We start from the raw sequence: 16,160 nt of genomic DNA, 5'->3' as shown, positions 1-16,160 counted from the left end.
ATTTCCAGTCTAAGAATTAATTCTTCATATTCTGCTACATTATTAGTCACTTCAAATTCTAGTTTAAAGGATTGACTAATTATTTGTTGTTCCGGTGAAACCAAAATAACTCTTGCTCCGGATCCATCTCAGAGTGTGGCCCTATCAAAACATATTTTCCAGACATCATTTTCTGATAATTCAATGATATTTACATAATTTTCAACTCTATTTTTTACATTACATTATTCATCTATTGCTAAAATAAAACACCCTAAATACGTATCAATGGCATATATGGGGTGATTTACTGTCTGTCTAGCATTACACATTGTATTTACAAATCTAATTTCTCTATACAATCTCATGTTTTCTTCTCCAAAAACTGGAATGGTGGCATATGACATATCCATTTGCAGACTTCCTCCAAGTTTAGCACACCAAGCTCTTAACAATAACATACTAAACTTTTCTAGAATATATGTTACTACAATGTCCATCACTAAAAAATTTACAGGAATTTGAGCCATGTACACTACCAAATCTTTAATTAAACCCAAACATTGCACTTTTTTGGAGTCAAAGGTATAGAGTTCAAGATAAGGCCTTGTCACCTGCAACTGCAACTTATCCATGATTGTCTTTGGCATTAAGTTATGTGATGCTCCAGATTCGAGCATACAATTGTAAAGGACAAGGTCATGTGTCTTCAGAGTTTACATAAAATGAAGGCACTGACTCATCATAAACATCTATATTGGGACCAAATATGACAGAATTTTTTTCATCCTATAAATCAATCACATCACCTTTAACATCTACACTTGGAAGATCGAATCCATCTAGAGACTTGTTGGTGATAACCTAGGCATCTTGTCAATTGTGATAATGGAATTGGAATTTTAACTTTTTCTAATTCTTTCTCTATAGTAAAAGAGCCAGGTTGTTCTACTTTTGAAAGTTCTTTTGTTAAAGGTTGTTGTTGTGAGGACAAAGATTTTGTACCTTTATCCCATGGAACATCAAAGGTAAATTTCTTTGCTTGCTTAAGTAAATCATGTCTAGGTCTCAAGTCATATCTTTTTGTAAGTTCAGCAATTTAAAATTTTGAGAAGGTTTGATATTTACATATTTTAAAAGCATCGACATTCTGAATTACATATTGATTTTGACTTAGAGGAATAATGTTACCTTCAAAGGTTGAGCAACCAAATGATTTATATATGTAGTTTGAGCAGCTTCTTTAATGTCTTGGTCATCAATCATTAAAGGAGGTTGACTTTGCTAATCTGTGTTTGGCCTTTCTCTCTGTAGAATCTGAGGCTGAAATGGTCTTGTGTAAGGTCTTGTTGGCATGTTTACATTTTGTTGTGCTTGTCTTGGTTGAGTTGGTTGAGTTTCCATTCTAGAAATTCTGCTCTACAAATTTCTCAACGCCCTGGTAATCTCATCAACTTTTGGATCATCTTCTTTTGTCTCCCCTAAAGAGCCAGCTTCTGATTTTGATTTCTTCTTCTTTACCCTTTCAAATTTTGCTCTCAACTTTCCCGAGGCAACTCTGTTTGCTTCTACTTCAATTGCATCTATTTGAATGTCTGCTAAAGTAGTTGACTTTCTCTCTCTTAGCATTAATGCAAAATCATCATCAAAAGCTATAGCAAATCTAACTTTAGCATAAGTAGTTGATGGCTTAATGTCTGTTGGCACTTTGTTATGGATTTTATTAAATCTTTTAATAAAGTCTGACACAAATTCACCTAGAATTCTCTTAATTGCTTCAAACTCTGTTAGATAATAAATTGGATCTTTTTTGACTCCCCACTAATTAATATATATATTTTTCAGATCCCTCCAATTATGAATTAAATGAGCTTACAACTGTTTAAACCATATTCTTACATCCCCCTCAAATGATTGCACAAATAACCTCATGTATACATCTTCATGTTAAACATTAAGGTTATATGCAAAATCTAAGAAAGCTAAAAGATGATCTTCTGCATTTAGCCAAGTTTCTCCATTATATCTTGGAAGATATTTCAAATATCCATCTGGTAAACCATTAAGATTAGCAAGTAATCTAAATGTTGCATACCTCACATTCACAATCAGTTGAATTCTAGCCATTGTTCTCTGTGGAGTAGGTGTAATTGGTTGCTTAGGCAATGAAGGCTTTTTTGGAGACTACTACTTTGGGATTACAGGTTTCTTTAGAGAGTGAGGAAAGATAATTAACTGCTTTATCTCAAGAATACTTATTTTTTGAACTTCAGATGGAAGGGGATTGGAATAAACTTTAATTTCTTCTTCAGGCTGATCAGGGATAAAAGGAATTGTTTGAGAAACAAAAGAGAATAATTCTCTTGGTTTGAGTTCAGGAAGATCGACTTCTGAATCAAATAACTCTGAAGGTGTTCTAGGTACTTGAAAAGATTCAAGTTGGACAATCAATAAAATAATTTGCAGATCTACCCCTTTTGGAATTAGATCTAAAACCTTTGGAGGTGAATCAGGGGGTAAAGGAGTATGTTCAAGTTTATCAAGCTGTGAAAATGAAGGTTATTGAGGAGCAAAAGGTGATGCAGTTTCAAGCCTATTTCTAAGAGAGACTAATCTAACAAGCCTTTCTAGATCTGAATGAGATCTGGTATGTCTCTGGGAAGCCATATTTCTAACCAGTGGAGTACACTAGGTGAGTAATTTTGGCCTACAAGCCTCTTATTTACCATTAAAGGGAAAACTCAATTCTTGTCCCAAGGAAAAATAACTTCAAATTATATTCCCCGACAACAATGCTAATTTGATATTGTCCTTTGTAGAGAGTTTCAAGCTACAGAACCGTGTCAAAACATCTACGTGAGGGATGTATATATAAATGGTTGGTTCAAGGATACACACCCTTATTTATGTTAATAACACTTAATACTTGTAATAATATTCAAAGTGTTGATTCCCAACAATAACAATATACAATTCTTTGAAGTTTTTTAAAGAAGAATGAAGAAGAATTTAGAGAATTAAATATCCATCCTGAACATTTAACCATCTAAATGAGAAGAAGTGTATAGAAAAATATCTATAGCAAACATTAATACATGTAAGAATTAGTATGGAAGTAACAATTTAATGGTGCAGGGAAATTAAACCAAACATATTGTTCAAATAATTCACTCAGAAATGAACATAATTTTGTAGTGGGATGTCAGGGAGGTTGACACTCAACCCAACCTTTCCTAGATTTATATACAACCTCATATGTATGCCAAAAAAGATTATGTAATTACAAAAAAGTACTCACATGATATACAAATATTGTTACAAATCGAAAACAAAATCCTTTGAATATCTTCTAAAATTCAAGTATTACAACAAGATTCTACAACTTGGTCTAGGCATCAACCCTTTTCCATTAAAAAATAATAGTATATATAGAGTGCTTTACAAAGAATCCGATCTCCTACAAATATACAACGAAAAATAAATATTAGCCAAAATATTTTGGATAATTTCAATATCAACTTGACTAAAAATAGAAAATATAGCCCTGAAATATCTTTAGTTGTCCCTGACATCTGCATTTGGATTCAATGTATCTGAATCTGATTTGCTTTTGTTCCTCGAAATCTAGAACTTCTATTATCACTCGCTAATATGTTGCCTCAATAATCTGCGCTATTCAATCAATTTTACAAGTTGCTTCCTTTCCTCCTTTGTTGGATAAGTCAAATCAATCATCTTCCTGAAAGCTTCATCCACCTTTATTTATTTCTCAAAAGTCGGTTTGACTAGAAATAAATTTTTAACTTCATAGCAAATGAAAAGATCATCAGACAACTTTTAAAGCAAACTTTGACCACTTAGAGCTCCCTTTACTCCAATAAATTTTGATTGATCCCTTGCTACTCTATTTAGTAACCTTCGGTAATATTCCTTTGTTATTATTTGGTCTTGAGAATTATTCATAGAAGGCAGACCTCTTTGTTGTAAAACAAAAAAAATCTTGTAAAATCTGTTCACTTGCATTTGTGAGTTTTTACACTTATCCTTCATCTGCAACATTAAGGTTTTCTTAGTTAAAACTCTTCTAGTTTGTAGAAATGCATTAGTTCTATCTTCAATGCCCAATTCCTCTAATTCGTCTCTGGTCTTTGTATTTAAAAATAAATGATTTTGCTTGCTTGGCTAGGTTTGGTTTCTAGCTTCTATTTGATATCATCAATGGCTTCTCCTACTCTCTCCATCAATTCTTCCCGTTCAACAACAATTTCAATTGATGGCCAAATATCAGATAATGAAGAGATAATTTCCATCCATATTTTCTCTTTAGCCTGCATTAAACATTGGGCATTATTAGATTGACTTATTTGTCGTTCAAGTTGATTTTGTAAACTAGATATTTTTTGGATTTTAGAGACTAAAGAGTTATCATAATTGAGTTTTTTTTTCTTTGCCTTTTCTAAAGCTGCTTTTAAATTATCAATTATTATTTTTTTTTTTGAAACTTAACAAAGATAATGCTTCAATCACTTATGTTGGATCCTTTCTTGTTGAACCTTCTTGTGATGCAAAAGCCACTGTGTTTTCTATTTGTTCTTTTTCTTTAAGAAACTTCTCCATTTCTATTTCCAATTTCTATATATGTATGTTTTTCTCAATTATGACTCTGATAACAAAGTCTCTTTCTCCTTTTCAGGCTCTCCAATTTCACGTGTCTGTGGATGTTTTGTAGTGGGAAGGTTCAATCTTTTCCTAAGAGTTCGAATATCAACATTTTTCTTCTTAATAATTTTCTGAATAGCATCAATATCTGAAGGATCCAAACCCAATTTAATAACAAGACCTTCCAATGACTTGATCTTAGTATCTTTTGTAAGGGATGACATTATTTCCATTTTAAGTTCAAAAAGTGTATTGTTTAATGAATTCTGCAACTTTGATACACTCATGGTTGAACTAGTCAAAGAAGAATATATAATTTCTCTAGTCTCTCTATACAAATCAATTTGATCAATTGGCTGAATATGTTTAATATTAAAAGAGAGCACAATTTTTTTGTAATCTTCAGCAGCTCTAGCTCCAAGGATCTTAGGTTCAAGAAATGCTAACTGAAATTGGCCCTTATCAACATCTAGGGTTGAGATAAAACCTATTCTTTACGGAAGAAGTCTGCTTCCAAAACTGAGAATAAGTCATTGATTTCAAAGACTCATTCTTCTTCATTTCTAGAAACTCAGAGAAAATATTTTGATCGGAAGAGGAAGAAGATTTCTCTGTTGTTGATTCTATTTGTTGCAACTTGAAAACATGCTCGCTTGCAAGTACAACTTTAGTTGATGAAGAAATATCTGTGATCTAGTTGTTGATATAGTTCCTCCTGAATCTTTTGTTTTTGGTCTCTTATAAACTCCGAACTCAGCACCCTCTTGCTCTGAAACATTCTCAAGTGACCTTTTCAGTTCCTTTTCCTTCTACTCGAGTGTTTCCAAGACATTGAGTCTAATTGGTTGACCTATTAATTGTTCTCTTAACACATCTTGTATTGTATTCTCTTCCCATATCTCCCTATTAGAAAAATTTCAATCTCTGGCTTTTCTACATGGACATAGTGAGTGGAATTTCACTAAACCCTTATGATTGAAATCCTCCCTATTGGATCATTTGGCCAACTCACTCCAAGTTTGAGTTTCATTTGTGCCAACAAGTACTCAACTTCCTTGTTTGTTGCTTTAGTATTCACAATAAAAGGCCCTACTTTTTCTTTGAGTTTAAACATGGCTTCTTTCTTCCTTGGGAGGAAATGAGTTTGATCCACAATAAGACAGTCTGATAAACTCTAAGGAAAGAATTTTGATAGGAAGAAAAACTGGTAAATGGTAAGGGGGAAACTCACAACCATATAATTTAATTTTAGTAAAATCTTTATACAAATACCAGTCTCCCAAGACCCAGTTTGGTTTGTTTACTAAGTTGCAAAATTATTTTAATCTCTATTGAGATTCTGGGAACACTATCACTGTTTGAAAGGATGACACATACATGAAGAAAGTGATCCACAAAATCACTGAAAGAAAACTCCTCAGTGTTTTTTTCACCAATTAGGTCCAATGAATAATTGACCACTGATTACCCTGCAAGACCTGCTTCTACAATTGTACTTGAAACCTTTCAGATTGAAAATATAAGAACAAATAAACCAACACAAACTTATGTTTGAAAGCTCTTTCAATTCCAAACTTTAAAAATTGCTCATGAATTGTCTTTGAGAGAAACTGACTAAAATTGAACAATATCATTGGTTTCTTTCCTGGTGAGAAAATTGAATTCTCAAGTAACATCGATGAATGATAAGGGGGATATCTCTTATGAATTTCAGCTCCTTCTGGCATGAATGATTCAAATATAGCAGTTCTTCGCTGAAAGGTCACTCTAATAAATTTCTAACAATGTTTCACTAGAAAAAGGGTGTAGGGAACTGGGAATAGAAATACATCAATCTTGTAGGATTGATTCAAAAGTTACTGAAAATAGTGGATCCCCATCCTTGGCTATGATGGCTCTCTCACTTGGCAAATATATGTCTACACACCACTCAACGAATTCTGGAAATGATGGGTATGTGGGCAATAATGGCTTCCAGAGAGATAATTCGTCACTGTTATCCTGTAATCGCTAAAAGGCGCAATTTTGAATTGCATAGAGGTAAAATTCACATTTGTTTTTACGACTTTGGCTCCTATGTCAATTAGTGGCATTTCATCAATTCTGACAGACGTCGAGGAAGGCTTAGATTTTGACTGGGTTTAATTTATTTCTCCTTCTTGGAACTCATCCTTGAATGTAAAAGAAGGATAAGAGAACAAAATACATGTGGAATAATGGCGTTGAAACTTTCTTGCAATTGCTAGCTCTATGTTCACTGGAATACATTGCTCAGGTTCACTGTAATGCTGAGAAAAGATAAATGGAAACTTAATAAACTAAAGAAATTGTGGCGAGAGTATCGAGCGTTTATGAGAAAATTAAGAGCATAAAGCTTAAATGATGTAGGTGTTAAAATAACGGGCTTACGGTGGCTTTAATGGCTAACGGTCAATGGAATTGATAGATGGCAACAATGACAAAAAAAAAAAACAATGGGCATTCAAAATGGTGGAGGTGAAAAACTTTGGCGAAGGGCTTTATTTGGCATAAACCATCTGTGGATTTGCGGAGGGGGTGAGGGATGGTAAGTGGTAAAACGCAGGGAGGGGGGTGCGCAATTCACAACACGCTTTCACGTAGCAAAAACAACTTTTTGTGGACTACCACCCCCCTGGTTAAATGTCAAGCAAGCGAGGGGGCACAATTGAATAACAACCCTTGTTTATCGTGGACAAGATCTCCACCGTGGAAAAGAGTGTGGTCTTTATGCTGGCGCTTTATTCATACTTTTTGGATGATTCATGTTATTAAAATAAATTAAAACATAAATATATGGCTTTATGAGATAACACATATTATTATACAATGCATAAAGAAAATGGTTTTTGGAATTTTATAAAAAAAATCATTGAGATAAGAAAATGTTACAACAGAGCCTATAGCTCATCAAAGGAGTAGTATATTTTCTTGAGTAGACACTAGTTGCAAAACTTGTCCATTAGTGTGGCAAAGCATTTAGTACACAAGTAGTCATTTCTGAATCAGAGATGACTTCTCCAAGCCCTTGCAACTGATCCCTCCATTGTGAGATCTTCATAAGATATGTGGCCATATATTCATTCTTTGATATCCTTATTTTATATAGTTGATTCCTCAAGGATATTTTCTAACCTGATGTACTTATAGAATACAATTTCACCAACTTGTCATAGATTGGTTTGGATGTACGCAAATCAACAACAAAGGGAATGAGATGATCCTTTATGGATTCAATAAGAATCCTTTGTGCCCTCACTTCTCCCTTCCTGTATTTTGATAATTCTTGAGTCTTCTCTTTGTCTAGTTGAGTAATTTCACCAAGAACATATTCCATGACTCCATTTTCGGTGAGCACCAAATCAATCCTTTTCTTCCACGCTAGAAGGTCTGTTGATCCAACGAGCTTGTTGCTTTCCTTGCAAAATGAAGCCATTTGATTTGTAGATTGATACATGGAAGATATGATACTTGTCAAATGAGTGTCCTTCTAGATGATGCCCTCAAATTTCTTGAAACCTTCAAGAACCTTCTAGAGACTTCAAAGATGTCCTTCAATAGCAAAGAGCCTTCAAGAGAGAAATATGATCTTCGTCAAGATGACAGAGTGCTTATAGTCTTCTTTTTTCAAGGTCAATAGGTCCTCTTCCTTAAGCCTTTCCTTGTGTCCTTTAGCAAATGATATCCTTCGATGGATGTTTTCCACTTATGCCAACAATGATGATATTCAAGTTGTCTTCTTCTCAACTTAGCTCTAATACCATGTTGGAGAATCATGTAGAGCAACCATTTAAACAATTCTCCTTATCCTTGATAAAAGCTTGTGAACTTATGTTATCTTCTTTTATTCTTTGTTAGATTATTTTCATCAAATAATTATCAAGATCATAAACCATGAATATCATAGAAGACAATGGACACAAAATATGGCTCCAAACTAGGGCAAAACCCTTCCAAAGGGGAAAACCCAGAAAAAATTTCTTCTCTTCTTATAGAATCAAATCAAATGAGAAATCCAAGACCCAAATGCCAAGACCAAGTCCACTCACAAGCCCCAAATCAACCCTCATTCCAAGATCTTCCAACAAGTTAATGATAGTCAAATCGTTCCAAACCTGGTCAAACTTTAGACTTTGGCCCCTACAACAGAAGTTTCAACCTCCTTGTGACAAAATTTCGGACCTGATACTACGTCTGCGATTTTGGCCCCTTGGAATTCTGAAATTTTTGCACATGTGGGAGTTTAAGGGCAAATTTTCTTCTCCTTTGACTTAACTTTCTTTCTACTTGACTTTAGACTTCCTTGCTTATATTTCTCGTTGATTTTCTTCCTTCTTTCGCAAGAGACCAAACTTGCTTTCTTGTGTGTGTCAAATGAGGTTGAGTTGTCCTTATATATACACATATGAGGAGGTCAGATTATCCCAAACTGGGGCGACTTGGTCTTGTAGGGACAAATGATGTTTTGACTAAAAATAATTTTTTCTTTACATTTTCTTTTCAAAGTCCAAATGGGATTTGCCTTCAAAACTTACAACAAATACCCTTCTGATTTGACAAACCCTAGATGCATGAAGAACATGCTTGACCTAGAAGACAAATCAATTTGACCATGCTTAAAATAATAATTTTTTTCTTCTTTTTACAAAAATATACAATGTAAATAGTACAAAGATAATTATGAAGACCGAATCTAGTTACATTCTCCAACAAGGCAATGGGTAAGTTCTAGGCCTTTTCTAATGCTTTTTCTAGTCCGTGAAAAGCATTGTGATGGTTTCTCTTTCCTATGGATGGTGACAACATGTGTGGTTCACGATCGCATGCTTCTAAGTTTTGCTAATGGTATCAAGTCTCAACCTTTAAAGCTGCCTTTTGTTTATGAGGCACTTAGTGTTGGGCATAAAGTTTTTTTTTATGAAGGACGAATGTTTGAGATAGCGTGGGTGGTTGCTCCTCTTGCTAGTTAATGATGTATTCTCCTTTTTGTCTGATGTTTCTCCTATTGTGATGCATGGGTCGTCTCTCTACGTATCTCTTTGTGATGACGATGTTGGGCCTATGGTTAAGGCACATGTTTATGTTCTCCCTCTTGCTCCAGACTACTTAATGAGTATGATGGTTCCCTGACTGTTATTGACATTGGGGTTTCCTTCAATGTTAGTCCCCTTAGAGTTTGTTGTTCCATGGGCATAAGTGACGTTTCTACCACCAACCTTTCTATTCAACATTTTAATGAGTTAAGAAGAAAATAATTGGCTCCCTTACCGTAAACCTTAACCTTAAACCCAAAACCATCTCTTTTCATTTCATGGTTATTGACCTAAACCTTGAGTATAACCTTCTCCTTGAGTGACCTTGGCTTGACTCTATCATGGCCATCCCTTACACCTTCAAGAGATAGATTCCCTTCCATCACAAAGGTAAAGCCTAATTTTTCAACTATAGTTAGCACCCTTAACCTACTTGGTATTTAAACATGCAAGGAAAGATGTATCATTGTTTCCCATCTTGACAATTGCAATTATACCTCCCATAACCATATCCAACTTTGAATATGATGTGTGGTTAGTAGCCCAAACAACCCTTATGCCTACTTCCCTCCTAATGTTCATCACATTGCCAACTCTCTGTCACCTTGGAGCCTCTCTACTCCAAAACTAACATTTATTCTAGGACATGCTTCCTTTTGTGCTCTCTACCTTTCTTCTTCAGGCTCCACCTTCACTTATCATCTCAACCTTGTCCTTAACCTATGACCTATGCTCCCTCATTGCTTAAGGTACCTACCATGGGGTTCCTTCCTTCCTCCCACCTTATATTTCCCCATTGGGGGCTTCCTTTCCTTTGTCCACTCTCCCTTATCTACTTCAACCCCTTTAGTGCCTCCAAACAACTCCACCACTTTGGGGAGATCCTTGGCCTTTTGATGATTTTCCAAGTTGATCCTTTCTTGCTAATCTCCTCCTGGGAAATCCATTTTGGCCCCACAATTACCTTCCCATCTTTCTTACTCGTAATCTTTCATGTGGACACTTCCTTGTCCACAAGATATCACCTTAAAAGATTAGGGAATCCTTCCTCTAGTTCCTTCATTCGTTTTCATATTTCCCCTCTCACTTATCTCTTTTTTGTTAACCATCTCCATTTTTCCTTGTCACATTTTGCCCCTTTTATTTGGTGAATTGATTTTTATTGAGATACTACATCAAGTTAGGGCCCAACTTAAGATAATTAGTCCCTAGTAGGAATCCATCATCAGGTTGTTCCCCTTCTACACATATCTTGCACAAGGTGATGATATTGGTCAATGCATTCTATAAATCATGATTAACTGATGTTTCCCTAACTTTACATTTTTCCATCTCCAACAAACCACCTTTACCCCTTGCTTAAACTAGTTCAATTGATCTATAAAGGGTATGCCTATGGCCTATCCATTTTTTAATAGAGATCTTTGCAGAAAAATAGAAATCAATGTTTGTGCAATTACAATTTCGATGGCATCATGCTTTTGTGTTTAATTCTCCAACAAGCATGACTGAACCCTATTCCTAATTTGACTTCAATGATTAAATGGATGGATTTTAGTGCCAAAACCAAAGCCACATATAAGCCAATCTACTTTGGTTGTGCTTATCTTGTCTCTGCAGTTCTATTAACACAAATAACAATGCACTCTACAATCTAGTGGTGGATACACAACCCTCATTCAATTTAATTCTATTCCCATTTACAAACCATTGTAGATGAGAATACATGCTCATAGATGATATAATGGGAAGACCATTCTTGATGGTTGTAGTTGCTAGTCAATGCACAACAAGAGAGAATACGGTTGTAGCATGGTTTACACAATAAATATATATACGTTACACTGACAATCAATTAGAGGTGAGACCAAGCCATGGGAACTTAAGGAATTGGCTTCAAGTGAGATTCAGTGTTGGGTTAGCACTCAATGGTTCTAGCAATAGATTAACACAAACAATATTCAATCTTATTCTAATGTGGGCTACTTCAGCAATTTACACAAACCAGAGATCAAACCAATGAATCAACAAACACTAAATTGGTTGTACATAATCTATTTGATGGTTAAATGGGTGAATGTTGTTATGCATTAGCATTGGGGAAAATTTCAAGAGTTGTACAGTGTTAAAACATGTATTAATAGATGGAAACATAGACATGAATCGCAAACTAAACAACAAAAGGGAGGAGATCCAATCACACAATCATTCGACACCAAAACAAGATAATTTTTACCTTGGAAACCCGAAGCGGGAAGAATACCAAGTTCTAAGGGATTTTCGTTAAGAGAAATTGATTTTAAAAAAGGTGAGCTATACATAAAAATCCTTATGCATTGTTACTCATTAGCATAAACAAATACATAGGTAGATATAACTCAACAAGAATTTTTTCTCATGCATGGCCAAGCACAATTAAGGTGAGGTGATCATGACCAATGAAAATAGATAATAACAAAAAAACAAAAAACAAAAAAAAAAACAAAATCGTTGTGTTTGACAAAGATCCTAGCCCTTAGTGCCATTGGCTTGAACGGGGCAGAGGTAAAAAGTTAGACAAAAAGTATCTTAAAAGTTTTCTTATAATTCTTTTAACAAAGAATATCAACTCTTATCATAGTAGTGAAATTGTCCTTCATTAAGGTGACGTTCTCAAGACTAATGCAAGTAGATGGTAGGTACTGAATAGTGTTTGACAAAGATTCGAGCCCCCCGGTGCCATTGGCTCTCTTATCATAGTAGTGAAATTGTCCTTCATTAAGGTGACGTTGTCAAGACTAATGCAAGTAGATGGTAGGTACTGAATAGTGTTTGACAAAGATTCGAGCCCCCCGGTGCCATTGGCTTTACCCTATCCTAGGTGTGAGTATAAAGTTAGATTAAAAAAGCATTTTAAAATTCCCCTTTTTTTAAGTGCACACCGCTATTCAAGAAAACAGATTTCCAACCTAAACTTAACCTAACCTTAGAGGGAAAAGAATATCTCCTGAAACCAAAGGGTATTGCAACTGACCATTTTCCCTGCGAAAAACCCCCGACTTGGAGCCTGCATTTCAAATAATAACCATATGATTGATTAACGATCCAGCATATATGCGCTCGGCATGGTCCTAAGGAGATATAGAAGCCCATGGGGCATGCCTTTTTCATTTACCCAAGGTTGCTGTTAGTTTGCAGAGTTGTGAGTAATAAAACCCAGCAACTAAACAACACGCTACAGTCATGTAAGCTTTTACAGTTGATCAGAGTTTCTCAAGTTTTCCAACCTCTGGTGTAAATAGAATTGCATGTTTGTTTTCAAATATGTATAACTCGTTGAAGTTTTGCTCCGTTGTTTTCTTGTTGATTTATTTGAACAAGTTTTCCAGCAAGGAATTTTTTAAATTTGCAAGCCACCAAATTTTTAAACCTCCCAAACTATGCTAATCTAATTTATACTAAATTACTACTTGTTTAATTATCAATTGCCAACCGGGAACGGTTTTGTTTTGGACCAACTCTAGAATTTATCTTTTGGGTATTACGTTGATACTCCTATTTTTATGCTTTCAAAGAGCTTGCTGAAGTTTGTTTTCTCAATTATCAGTCCTTTCTCTACATTTTTAATTTGCATACACAGATACAATAATAAACATGAAAATGGTAACCTGCATAACAAGGACTAGGCAACTGAAGTGAGAACAGTTCCTCAAGACGAATCTCAAAAACTGAAAAGGTAATCAAAAATGAATTACTTTGCTTCTGTGGATAAACTTCCACCACTGTTTATGAATGGCAGTCGTTGCATGTAAGTCTGAATGAGATGAGATTAATCCACACTACACAACTCAGTGAAGCAGTGAACGCATTCAATCCCGGTTGGCTTCGTAATCAGAAAATGCTTTTGAAAGATCGATGGCTTTTCACAAAGAATGGTCAATAAAATTGAACACAGATTTTGCAAAAGCTTTTTCAGTAGCCATATATAGAGGTACCCTTTTCAAAGAAGCTCTCTCCACAGCTAGGTGGCTTGCTCCAGTATATCTAGGAACTGAGTACAGAGTTGCTCGAATATAGCCAGGAACTGACTACAGATCCGATGTCCATCAAAGACAGCTATTTGCTTTAGTAGTGACTTAAATTAAAGTTTAAGAGCCACTATATGCATAACGGTATGGAGTAATAAAACTGACAGGAAGTAAAATTTTAAATGAAATGAAATTGAACATCATGAAATATAGCATGCTAGGATTGAATCTTTATTTTAAAGGTCAACAAATAGAGTATATCAGATGAAGATTGGAGACAGAAAAAATATCCTATGGAAAGATACAAACATGAAACCATATTTGCATAAGTTCCAAAGAGATAACACTGGTTTCTCATGTGTAATGCAAGACAAATGCTTCAAACAGCTTCAACAAGATTGATTGAGTGGGGTAAAGTTAGATAATTGAAATAAGCATTGAGAATTTGTTAGGTAATTGAAATAAACATTGAGAATTCGAAAAACAATAGCAAATTTGCTCATGCTTAACTAGGAATGGTAATGTAAAAATATCCATGCTAATATTCTCAAGTTTTTTTGAGTCAGATTTTTTACCCACCCAAAAAGGAATCAAACATATCGGCATTTTGAAAATGTAGTTGGTGGAAGATTGGGCAACAGTGAATACTCATCTCCAGAGGTTATGCCATAGTTTGGTTTCTCCAAGCCAAATTTCTGTAAATCTTCCAAAAAAAGGAGTTGCCCATGATCAGAGTTTTTCTCCGAATCCAGCTTTTGTCCTCTCCCTCTAAACCTAGAATTTTATTATGGTCGCCCCATTCCCCAGCCTGCAGGCTTTGTCTGTGTATTGTGCGCTAAGATAATGCTTGCAGACGTGATTGAAGCTACAAGTTTTTGACCACACTGTATTAATCAGAAATTCTAATTTGGATACATAAGTCCACGAAGAACGCAACGAATCGCACTTGGTTAAAACACTAGGATTTGACTTTTATAGTTTACAGATTGAGGGTTTGAGACCCCTAAGACTAATCCTCATCAGGATGCATATTGGTATGAGAAATCAGAGATACCAATCATGGCAGCTAATGTGAGGTAAAAGAGATAGAAGATGCCAGAAATTATGACAATAACCAAAACTGCAGATAGAGGATTCTTGAGAAGTTCATAGATGGGCTTCAAAATGGTGTAGATTGCGCCGGTCCCGACTGTAAAGAAGTACAGCCCATATCTCCTCATATTCTCCCAGAATTCCTCCACTAATGGCCCTTCTGGCCAAAATGCCAATGCTGACTGCTCTGAACCAACAAAAATCCAAACAGCTATCCCAAATCCTAAAACTATCATTTCCCGCGAAAGCTCATTTTTATGTACTACATACCTCTGTTTTTCCAAAACGATCTCGTTCGATTTCGGTAACTGCCTGCCTTCTCTAATCTCCTCAGAATGCAAGCTGGAGCCTTCTATATGCTCTGGAACAGCGTGAGGTGGGAATGGGCAATTGGGTTTTGTAATAATTGGCATGTCCAGTTCTCTACAGCGAATTGCAGATGGGTGTGTTTGTAGAAGAGGGGTTCTTTGTTTCTTCGGGAATCGAACTGGTCCCCTCCCATTGGATGTATGTAGCTTTAAGGAGGAGGAATTGCAGACATTCCAGGTAGCAGATGCTGCAGATGAATTGCATTCATGGTTAACAGACACTGAGAATTGGACCGCTGTCAAACTCATAGCTGGCCTTCCCTATTCCACTCCTTACGCAACTGTGGTAGACGCGATGAGATAGTAGTCTCGTCTATCTCTTGAGGGACTTGCATCCATTTTGCTCCACAAAATAATCTGCCGCTCATATTTTATGTCTTATCCTCCCCGCCATGGATTTAACTAGTTATTAAATTGTTTTAAAGTTAAAGTTAAGTTTAAAAGGATTTTATTAAATTGAACTTGTTAGTTTCATTTTTTTGTTTTAAAATTAAAGTTAAGTTTAAAAGTATTAATTTTTTGGAAGTGTATATATATATCCCCGCCATGGATTTAACTAGTTATTAAATTGTTTTAAAGTTATTTTTAAAGGATTTTATTAAATTGAACTTGTTAGTTTCATTTTTTTGGTTTTAAAATTAAAGTTAAGTTTAAAAGGATTAATTTTTTGGAAGTGTATATATATATATATTTGGAAGTGTATTTTTATTTATTTATTTCTTTTCCCTTCTCTCTTTTAAATCACAATTATATAATAAATATTTTAAATCACAATTATATAATAAATAAATTGTAATATTGCAATAATTAATTTTATTCGTTATTTTTAATTATAATAATAAATATTGGAATGAATAAAAGATATTTAATATTTTTACTTTTTATTTATTTAATTTTTATTTACTTAATTTTAAATATATTTTTGAATTAACACCAATAAGTTTTTAAGATATTTTTTTAGAATAATAATAAGAATCAAACATTTTCATTATTCTTTTTAGTTA

At 34.7% G+C, this 16,160-nt stretch overlaps 1 protein-coding gene across 3 annotated transcripts; it reads right to left on the bottom strand.

Annotated features, from left to right (window-relative positions):
* Positions 1-3,307: 3,307 nt before the first annotated feature.
* LOC149142240 (uncharacterized) lies at positions 3,308-15,513 on the bottom strand. 3 transcript variants are annotated; one of them, XM_089453139.1, is made up of 2 exons: positions 15,059-15,512; positions 3,308-3,436 (listed from the first exon to the last, which is right to left on the bottom strand). In XM_089453139.1, the coding sequence occupies exons 1-2, from the start codon at positions 15,403-15,405 to the stop codon at positions 3,418-3,420; spliced, it is 366 nt and encodes a 121-aa protein (XP_089309265.1). In that variant the 5' UTR covers positions 15,406-15,512; the 3' UTR covers positions 3,308-3,417. The 3 variants fall into 3 exon arrangements, with proteins under 3 accessions (XP_089309265.1, XP_089309264.1, XP_089309263.1); XM_089453138.1 differs by lacking the exon at positions 3,308-3,436 and adding an exon at positions 3,482-3,718 and having other exon boundaries at positions 15,059-15,513; XM_089453137.1 differs by lacking the exon at positions 3,308-3,436 and having other exon boundaries at positions 13,836-15,513.
* Between the last annotated feature and the right edge of the window lie 647 nt (positions 15,514-16,160).

The sequence above is a fragment of the Pinus tabuliformis genome, chromosome X, assembly GCF_031772625.1.
Source record: "Pinus tabuliformis cultivar Carrire ecotype Pingquan chromosome X, CPIR1, whole genome shotgun sequence".
Lineage (NCBI taxonomy): Eukaryota > Viridiplantae > Streptophyta > Pinopsida > Pinales > Pinaceae > Pinus > Pinus tabuliformis.
The sequence above is the reverse complement of the archived record's forward strand: the minus strand, read 5'-3'. Positions and strand labels throughout refer to the sequence as shown.

Coding starts and splice junctions, on each gene's coding strand:
- LOC149142240 (XM_089453137.1), bottom strand. CDS start 15,405: ATGAGTTTGACAGCGGTCCAATTCTCAGTGTCTGTTAACCATGAATGC.